At 37.1% G+C, this 10,688-nt stretch overlaps 1 protein-coding gene across 4 annotated transcripts in view; it reads left to right on the top strand.

Annotated features, from left to right (window-relative positions):
- GRIK1 (glutamate ionotropic receptor kainate type subunit 1) overlaps positions 1–10,688 on the top strand; it is a 390,887-nt gene that overhangs the window by 355,150 nt on the left and 25,049 nt on the right. For all 4 annotated transcript variants that reach the window (XM_032353659.1, XM_032353668.1, XM_032353662.1 and 1 more), the window contains one exon: positions 969–1,186. In XM_032353659.1, the coding sequence (XP_032209550.1) occupies positions 969–1,186 (218 nt within the window). The remainder of the gene's footprint in view (positions 1–968; positions 1,187–10,688) is intronic.

Genomic DNA, 10,688 nt, shown 5'->3' with positions numbered 1-10,688 from the left:
GAAGTATAATAAAAAAACAAGCACTCTGGGGCACCTGGGTTGCTCAGTTGGTTAAGCATCTGCCCTCAGCTCAGGTCATGTCCCAGAGTCCCAGGATCAAGCCCCAGTAAGGGGCTCCCTGCTCAGCAGGAGTCTGCTTCTCCTTTAGCCCGTTAACCCACTCTTGTGCCTCTCACTCTCTCTTTCTCAAATAAATAAGTAAAATCTTTAAAAAAACATTTTAATAAATAAAAATAGAAATTAGCACTTTAAACAACAACAGTATGCTTTTCAGTGAATATATTCTTCTCAGTCCCACGAGAGTATACATTAAAAAAATAATTTTGACTTTAAAAGTAACATAAAACAATGGAAATTGATTTATCTACTGTCAAGTGTAGCTTTACCCTATTTCATTTGATTGTAAAGTCCTAAAGTTTTGTTAAAGTATAGGGACAAATGGCATAATATGTTAATTTTTTATAAACGTTTCTCACATTCTTTCATCTTTAAATCAAAAATTCTTCAATCAAAAATAAGTTAGTGTTTCAAAGCTTTCATAGTTGTACAAAGACTGATAACATTTTATTTCACACAATAAGATGCATGTCATGTAGTTTAGTAAAAGCCCCAAGGTCTTGGAATTGACTTTTTAACAAAAACAAGCAAATAAACCCAAATCTAAGCAATTAAACTAACTCCATAAATGTTAGACATGGAATAGCTCAGGGTTAAAAAAAATCTAATACCATCAAATGTTGATAAATTATATTTTAAGCAATAGTTGCAATTAGTGATAAAAGATCATTTAGATGTTGCTCTATTTTCAAAAAAACACTTCTATTTCACCTACACACAAAAGAGTCCTTAATGGCTTTATAATTTTATGACATAAAAATACATTATCTCCCTAGACTAGTGTCAAATCATGAGTCTTTCGTCTTCTCTTAACTCTGTTTAACACTCTTACTCTGGTGATACCATCACAGGATCAGAGCTGATGCCCAAAGCTCTATCGACCAGAATAGTTGGAGGGATATGGTGGTTTTTCACCTTAATCATCATTTCATCCTACACTGCCAATCTGGCTGCCTTCCTGACAGTAGAGAGAATGGAATCCCCCATAGATTCAGCCGATGATCTGGCAAAGCAAACCAAGATAGAATATGGGGCGGTAAGAGATGGATCAACAATGACCTTCTTCAAGGTAAGAAACTGACAATGTATTCTCAAAGGTTTTCTCACACAGAGGGGAGGGGAATGTGGAATAAAAGAGTCTCTCCAAAAGAAAGAAAGAAAGAAAGAAAGAAAGAAAGAAAGAAAGAAAGAAAGAAAGAAAGAAAGAAAGAAAGAAAAGATGTGAGCGATTTTGTTTTGTTTTGTTAATTAAACTTACAACAACACACTCCCATTATAAGGAACCCATGCGCCCTCAGCAGTCACCATAAGCAATTTCTCTGCCCCCTCTAGCCCCAATTTCGTACACTGAGATCCACAGATCAGTATGTTCTTCCTTTATACAAAAAAAAAAAGCTGTTTTCTGAACATTGCCCAACCACCCATTAACAAATAACTCATTCATGAAACCCGTAAAATAAAGATTCCTTAATCTGAATTTCTGATAATCAGATACAAAATACTTGAATATCATTGTTTTGTTCTTTATGGTCTGTATTTAATGAGATAGAGGCAGATAATAAATCAATGTGTTGATACTGGAATTTATTTGGAGATTTAGAACAACAACAACAAAAAAATCCCCCGGGGATGCCAGTCAAATATTGTGTCTGCACCAATGAGGACAGTGCCCCCAGAGTGTTCTGAAGCTTTCCAGTAGCCAGGAGTGCCTTCCGAAGCACCAAAGAAGAATTAACTTAAAGTCAATATAGTTTTATTGTCAAGTGTATTTCATTGTTCAAGTCTTTTTAATTACTTACCTTGAGTAGTGCAACTGATTTCTGCCTTGCTTATGGAATAAGCCTTAGTACTTTTATTATGAAATGCCAGATATCATAGCTCTCCGGGGTCGGGGCTAGGGGGATGGATTCCAAAAGATCCAGGGAATTGTAGAGATAGCAAAAACACCTTAGAGATCAAGAATGTCAACCCTTCACTTTACTAATGAAGAAAACAAAATCTTCAGAAACTAAATTATCTTTCAAAGTCACAAAATTGATGCTAGACAGGGATGGATTAGAACCTTCTTTTAACTGTTCATGTGAAGAAAAAAAAGAAAAAAGAAAAACAGTTGTGCAACCAAAATAAACTCTAAAAAAACACCTGTGTCAAGGTTGCATACCTAGCTAACCAAAAACGAAGTTGTCACCTCAAGATTGAGTAGACAAAAACTGAGGAAGAATATTAATTTAGAACCAGAAAACCTAAGGGTGGGAAAAATGGGAATACTTCTTTGTACACCAGTATTGGTTCACAAAAATAGGTACTACCTATGCAGTAAATTTTATTAATCAATTAATAATGATTAATAAATAAAAATTACTTTGCTTTAAGTACTTTGTTTAAAATTACTCTGTTTTAAAGTCCAGAGGGTTATTAAAAACAGAGTAACATGAAAAGTTAGGATTTGCTTTTCCCCTATATTAGAAAAAGATGATTTTTAAACATGCTTTTCACTTTAAGAAATATATCATTGATTTAGTAACTGTATAAAGTGTGGTGATTGTTCCCTAGACAAGTGTTGTTTTAAGGACAAGTGACATTAAATATATGGTATCCAAGTTTATGAAAGCCTGGATTTTTGTAAAATCAATAGTGTGAAGAGACAGAAGTTACCTCAAGCTAGTAATCTATCATGATACTTGTCAGAAACCAGAAAAGTTACCTGCAAGTCGTAAAGGACCAACGGACACTGCCAAACTAGAACTGGGTATGTCTGAAAAAATATCTGAAATGATTTACCTCTTTTACCAGCATCAAAAAGTTTTAAAGTATCAGGAAGGAGGTAAGTAGAGGCAGAGAAGAATCTGCTACCTTCTGGATGTATACTACAAATACAGAAGAGGGAGAGGCTGCCTGTTGCAAAGGCGACAGACCCGACTTTACTACTGTGCGAACAAGCTGTGTATTCACAAAGCACCGCTTAGCCTCGTTTTGCTCTGTTTCTGCTCCCATCTCTTGTATATCAAGGGTATCAGTCCCTGTTTTTTCCAGCAGGACCCATTGCAGTATGTTGGATAGTGTATTTCCCTACAACAGTCATGTGCCACTCTCACAACTTCTGCTCCCTGGGCCTCTTCAAAGAGGGCCCCAGCTTGCTCCTTAGCCCTGAAAATGAGGCATGAATTAAAGTGGTCTCTCAGGTCACCAGGCAAATGATGAGTCAATAAGCATCTCAGGGAGAAAGAACGTGATGGTTGTACTAACAGCAATGAGAATACCAGCCTGCGGAGGACCCTGGCTCATGGCCACACACTCCGTTTGTAAATACTCTACGTATATTATCCCATCTGATCTTTACAAAGACCCGTTGAGGCAAAGACTAATATTACCCCCTTATCTGGAAGAAAATGAGGCATAGCTCGGTAAATATCGTTACCCGTACTTACAAAGCTGTCAGGACAAGAGCCAGGGTTCAGCCAAACTTCAGAGTGCTACAAGGGAAGCTCCTTGAGGGTAGAGAATTGCTCTGTTTTGTTTGCCATTACATCCCCGGAACCGAAAACAATGCCTGGCACATAGTAGGCACTCAGAGAACGTGTTTCAAAAGACGAACAAATGCAGTAATGAATTCTAAGACGGACAGAATTCATCAGAGGAGGGAGGGACAAAGGGGGAAGGGTAACAAGTGTCTTTGCCCATTCTGACTCCTATCCTGAAATACTACAGACCCGGTAGCTTATAAAAAACAGACCTGTGTTTCTCACATTTCAGGGGGCTGGAAGTCTGAGATCAGAGTGTCAGCATGGTCAAGTGAGGTCCCTGTTACAGGTCACAGACTCTTCATTATACCCTCACATGGCGGAAGGGGCAAGGGATCTCTCTAGAGCCTCTTTTTTAAGGCACTAATCCCACTCATAGAGGCTCCATCCTTATGACTTAAACAGTTCCCAAAGTCCTCACTTCCTAATATCAGCATCTTTGTGGGTTAAAGATTATCATATGAATGTGAGGGGGGGACACATTCCAACCGCAGCAGGGGGGATAATAGAGACCCACACAGGAAGAGACACTGTTTCCATGTTCCTCAATGGACAAGTTAGCTTGCAGCCGGCAACCCTACTTATCAGGAAGGAATTTATTTGCAAAAAAGGGAACAAGGACTAAATCCGATTTAGTTTTCCCCTTGAGGGAGGCAAGCTGTCAGAAAGCTTCAGAGGGATACACAGGGTTTTTAAGCTGGATTATTCCACAAGGGAAAGAAACATTCCAGGCTTTTGGCTCTCAGGTTAGTTCCACCTTGAGTCACTGAGTGACAGGAGTTAATGGTCAAAAAACTCAGTCCTGAGCCAGGTCTTCATTAACGTTTCACCTCTGCTGTGCCGTCAGGTTTCCCTCCCTCTCTCTCCTAATCAAAGACAATATCCTCTTGGGCTGTTGAATGAATAAGGAAAATCACCCTCGCCCAGTCTATCCTAGCACATTCTGACCCATTTTTGGGTCATCAGCTATTTGCACAGCTGGGTCTCATCTCCACTCAATCACAAGGAAACTTCTAATAAGAAGCATTTCCTTATTACACACAGTGTAACTTGAAGTGCTTTTGTTCCCCGGGGGGAGGGATATATATATATATCTCCATCCCTTTGGCAACATCCAAATGGTAAAAATCTGTCTCTCTGCTTTCAAGTTGATTCTAAATTGTTTTTACAGCTATGGAATAGGAAATAGCAAAAAAGAAAGAACTATAGAAATTACCCAAATCCGTGAAGACACAAAATACACCAATCCTTCCTATCTGGTCTTTTTTTTTTTTTAATTTATTTTTTATTTATTTTTGGCATAACAGTATTCATTATTTTTTCACCACACCCAGTGCTCCATGCAATCCGTGACCTCTATAATACCCACCACCTGGTACCCCGACCTCCCACCCCCTGCCCCTTCAAACCCCTCAGATTGTTTTTCAGAGTCCATAGTCTCTCATGGTTCACGTCCCCTTCCAACCCCCAACTCCCTTCTCCACTCTAACTCCCCATGTCCTCCATGCTATTTGTTATGCTCCACAAATAAGTGAAACCATATGATAATTGACTCTCTCTGCTTGACTTATTTCACTCAGCATAATCTCTTCCAGTCCCATCCATGTTGCTACAAAAGTTGGGTTTTCATCCTTTCTGATGGAGGCATAATACTCCATACTGTATATGGACCACATCTTCCTTATCCATTCGTCCGTTGAAGGGCATCTTGGTTCTTTCCACAGTTTGGCGACCGTGGCCATTGCTGCTATAAACATTGGGATACAGATGGCCCTTCTGGTCTTTGAGTCATAAGCATTTAGAGAAGTTCCTCTTTGAAAAGTATGGCCAGAAGTTGCTCACTAAACTTTTAATCAAAATCCATTGGCTTTATTCCCTAGACTTTTCTGCTTTTGCAGACAACACAACTCCAGATTTCAGGTTTAGTTTATTTTATTTTTGACATAAAAAACAACAACAACAAAATTTAATTTTTTAAAGTAGCTCAGGTGAAATTGTACTACCATGTGAATTCAGGTAAGGCCGAAGGAATAAATTGACATCTATTAAGCAAGTGCTGGTCAAGGTGCTATGTGTCTGAGACAGGAAAGGCTGAAGCAGTTTTCCTTCCCTGAGTCATTTGTACATAGAACAACTACATTGGTCATCAGGGACTGTATTTACACAAGAGAACTAGGATTAAATCATAAATTCAATTCCACACGCATTCACTAGGCTTTAGATGGACAGCTAGAATTTGATATTGTCCATATAAAAAGGAACAACTCTTGGTTTTGTGGCCAAGGTCACTTGGTTAATGATGCTTTTTAAGCATCAAATTTTCTCAAGGTCATCAGCACTTTGAGTCTTAAAGTCTTAAGCACTGTGGATGATATAATACCCATTTGGTCAAAGGGTCTCAGTTACCACTAGGCCAATTACCAAGACAAGGTTAAAGAGAGGCAGGGTATTTTTTATCAACCATCCAGGGACTTTTGAAGATGTGTGAGGAAATTCTTCAAATATCAGGGGATCTTTTATTTCTCCTTGTCAGGCTGTCAATTAGTAAATAGAATTTTTTATAAGTCAATGTTTTAATAATTCAGAACTTCAAGACACTTCACTTACAAGAAATTTTCAACAAACTCCCTTTTATTTTCCACTAAGAATAGTACTAATTAATACTATGATATTAACTATATTGGTTTCTCAGCTGTCTACAGAAGAATTGTTTAGTTCTTTCTATTTTTCCAAAAGCAGGAACAGTAAAGGTTTTCCATGACCTCCCAAACCCCTCAGACCACCACCAGCATTGTAGGAAGTACAAAGGTCAGTCAGTTCATGGCCAAGCTGTGGATACAACTTGGGTGTAACTTCCCCAAGGTTGACATAACCTATTTCCTCTTTTATACTTAAGTAAGTTGACAGCAAGGGCATTCAGCTGCAGTTTCCCCTTTCATAATGGAGCACGAAAACACTAGTTTTTCCATCTCTCATAGAAAGTTAGGAAAATGTGAAAATTCTCTTTTTTTCTCCTTGATGTAATTGTTAATTACCTTTCAGAATAAATGAAAGAGTCTAAACTCTAGTTTTAGGACAACAATTTGGCAAGTCACATTTTTTTTTTCCAGTTGAAGAAAGCATTGTCATAAAAAGTCTAAGAACATTTTGAGACCTGAATAAGGAGGATTTTCCAATGCCCCTTGCAAACCAGCATTCAAAAAGGATAATGGTGCTGGTCCATTGTTCAGAGATTGAGGATACCGCCCATCTCCTCAGGAAATACACCTAACACCAGTTGCTGGGATATGATTTAAAAGTTATGGTGAAGTGCTTCAGAGTGCCTGCTCCAGAGCCAGACAGCATAGCTTCAAGTTCTGACTTTACCACTTATTAGCTACCTAGACCTTGGCAAGTTCTTTAAGCTCCACACCTTGATTTCCTTTTCTGTTTTTTGAGGATAATAGCTAACTCATAAGATTATTTTAAAGAATAAATGACTAAATAGGTCATGTGTTTACAGTACCACTTGGCCAATTGTAAACAATCAGGAAGTCAGATTATAATTTCAACTACCATCATCACCATTAGCATTCAATACTCACCCCTAGCTATTACTCCTACCTTTTCAGTCTTAGTGAATTTAAACAAACAAACAGACAGACAGACGGACAGACAAAAAACTCTATGTTAGTCTTTGATCGACTCTCTTACTGTCAGTGATCTCTGGAAGGTATGCCTTCTGCTAATGGGCAGAGGAGTCCAGAGGGAGTGCCTGTGCCCAAGATCTCAAAGACCTTCAGAGACGAGGCCAGACAAAAACTTTAGTTTTTGGAAGCTTTCTTAGGTACATACGTGGTGTTTGCAGAGGAACCATTTCCAGATGGTAGATAGCCATCCAGATGGTAAGGCTGTTCTTAGAATTCAGCTGAGAAGCAAAGTAAGGTAGTTCAGAAGGATTCATTTCAGTTTATATGTTTTCTAGGATCCCCAGTCATAGCTCTAGTCATTGCACATGAGGTTGGCATTGTAAGAGGTAGGAGGGGGAAGGTATAAAATTGTGTGCAGCGCTAAAGCCCTGAAGAGCAGTAAAGAGAAAAGAGGCACACAGACCTGTTAAACACAAGGCAACAGGTGGTTTAGGAGCCTGTCTTGTACAGACAGGAAGTGGTGTGAACAGAAGTCCTTGTGAGCCAGAAGAGTAGAAAATACTCATGTAAGAAATGTTTCTCAGTAGAAGCTTGCCTTGTAACACATCACTGTCCTCTCAGACCCAAACGAGAGGATTACACAGATTATATGATTCAGTCTAAAAAGACTTGGATAAAATAGGTTTAAAAAAATCGTAACAGGCTTGTCATTTCTTGCTTTCATGGTCTAGGGACTTTGGACTGGCTATGGGAATAAGGGACTCTCTAACCTTTATAATCTCCTTCCAGGGAGTAGTTAGGAGCTGTTATCAACCCCAAAGACATTTCAAGAAAGTTATTGAACACCACACCAGTGGAACTGAGGCAATGAGCCATTATGGGGAGACAGGTTTCAGACAGAATGTCGTACAAGGAAGCACAAAATGAAAGACATTTCTCAGTCTTCTCTGCATAAGAAGATATTAGCTTGTGTTTGAAAGATTCAGCTAATTTTACAACCAGTACCCAAAATGTTAAGTCCCCATATGTTAAAAATGCATCTGTTTGGGAAAAAAGAAAATCCATGAGGTCAATTAAAGTTAGCCTTTTTCAAATCCTGGTATATTGCCTATAATGGACAAATCTTTAACTCTAGACAGGAGAAAAGCATGAAAAATGTTTTAGCAAAGGTGTTTAAATCTCACTGAGGGAATTTTTTAAAGGGAGCACATGAATTTTTAAAACCTTGAAGATTCTGCAAATGTCATAACTTTCTATCAATTCAAGATAAGAGCACAATCAACTGCAATGATCATATTACATACATTTGAAAGACAGAGGCCCTCACTGTAAGTATAAATATTTTCTTCTGAGATTAAAATTATTATTTTATGAGTTAAAATTATTATTTTAAAGGCAAATTACCTCTGATGTGTCTCCTTCAAAAGCTTGGATTTCTACCTAGATGATTTCCAGGTCTCTAACTGATTTTTAATATTCATCTTAAATCAGGATTTATCTAAAGAAAAAGTAATTAGAAGATTTTAAAATGTAACTATTTTGGCATTTTATTTGTTCCATATGGCTATATTCACCATATTCATAATAGCATTTTTGATAAGACAACAAAGATAAAATATGAATAATTTATTCCCAGTGTATATGTATGCATGTGGGGTTATGGATATATATATATAAATAATCATATATAAACATGGATCTATATATAAAGTCTTCAGACATATTGGTCTTAAGTAGAATTGCACAATTGCTCATTCTAAGTAATAAGATTATATACCTCCAATGTAGAAGCCCTATAACCTGATTGAAGAAATAATGTCATAAATCATGCTTTTCTCAGTACAAACGGGATATTAGAAGGATATGTCTATAAAATGGAGGTTCTATTGGTCTTAAGACTCTCTTACACTACAGAATCTACACCTGTTTTACATGTTATAGCAGAAACCCTGCAACGGCAAACAATAGAATTATATAAAATATAAAATGCCATTAAAGGAAAAAAATAGAAACAATATCCACACTTCCTTCTAAGTTCCAACTGTCACACTTTTGAAAATACAATCTAATTTTTTATATATGTTATCTGCCTAACTTTATGCCATATATTTATTAGATGTTGACTACAAGAGGTGCAACAGTTCTGATTATCATAGAAAAATAGCACCACCACTTACTAAAGTTGTCTCTTTAGAGAATTTAGCTGTTAAAACGTTAGCCAAACCATGAGTTTGTTGCTTGGTGTATTGAAACAAATAGCTGATTCCTTGTTGGTTAAGAACACAGAGCCTGAAGCCAGATTTCTGGAATCAAATCCTAGCTTTATCATTTCCTCATGTGGCATTCTGATTTCTCACATATAAAAGAGGCATAAAAATGGCATCTTTCTCCAATGATCACGCTGAAGATTAAATGAATTAATATACACAAAGTGCTTAGAACAGTGCTTGGAAAATAGTAAACCCTGCAGATTCTGGTGATTATTACTATTTTCAGTAAGTACTTTTTAACTGAACACAGACACATTGTAAATCATTTTCCAGTGAGTATTTAACTTGCATGCACTATAGGGGGAAAAAGAGAAATAAATGATGATCATCAAATAGAGATACAGTAATACTCCCTTATAACGGATTTTAGATGAAACTATGCTTAATCTTTGCCAACAGTGTTTCATCAGCAACAGAACAGCCACATAATCAGGTTTAACCAGGCAAAATGAAATTATCTAAAACTGATGCTCTTACAGTATTTGGAAAAAAAAAACAAAAACAAAAAACAATTTCAGATTTAATAAATAAGACTTCAATTTTAAGTACTTTTGCTAAGAAACTCAGAGTACTTTACAAATATTCTAATTAACCTCTGACATATTCATTGAAACAAGAGGCATTCACTGTTTCTAGTTTTTAAATATATATTATTAAAACTATGTAGCAAGCTGAGACTCCAGAAGATTTAGAAGCACAAAAATATCTGTCATTCAAATAGTTTCATTTAAGAATTACTAAGATTTGTGTCTTAAAAATGGAAAATCTGTTAAAAAGAAATAAACCTAACTACTACAAAAATAGTACTTTTTGACCTAACAAAAATAAACACTGCAGAACAGGGCGTGACAACAGACAGAACTCAGAAGTAAAGAGGAAAGAGCCCCTGATTCTGTTCTGGCTCTTTCACTAACCAAATGTGACCTTCCGCATGTCTCCAAAGTCAGGACTTGGATAAGTGAAATGAAGGAGCTGGTCCAGAGAATAGAATGTAAGGGTTAAAGAATCCTTAAGGGAAACTCCAACCATGAAGTTCTTTCTGTAGGCTTCAAAGGTGGAAAACGGACTGTGTCCTAAGGTGCTGAGTCACCCAGAGGTATTTCTAATAGTTAAAAAGTTATTCTGTAGCCACATTTTGGGAGTCTTTCTGA

Source organism: Mustela erminea, chromosome 1, assembly GCF_009829155.1.
Source record: "Mustela erminea isolate mMusErm1 chromosome 1, mMusErm1.Pri, whole genome shotgun sequence".
Taxonomy (NCBI): domain Eukaryota; kingdom Metazoa; phylum Chordata; class Mammalia; order Carnivora; family Mustelidae; genus Mustela; species Mustela erminea.
Note: the sequence above shows the minus strand (reverse complement) of the source record. Positions and strands in the feature narration are given on the sequence as shown.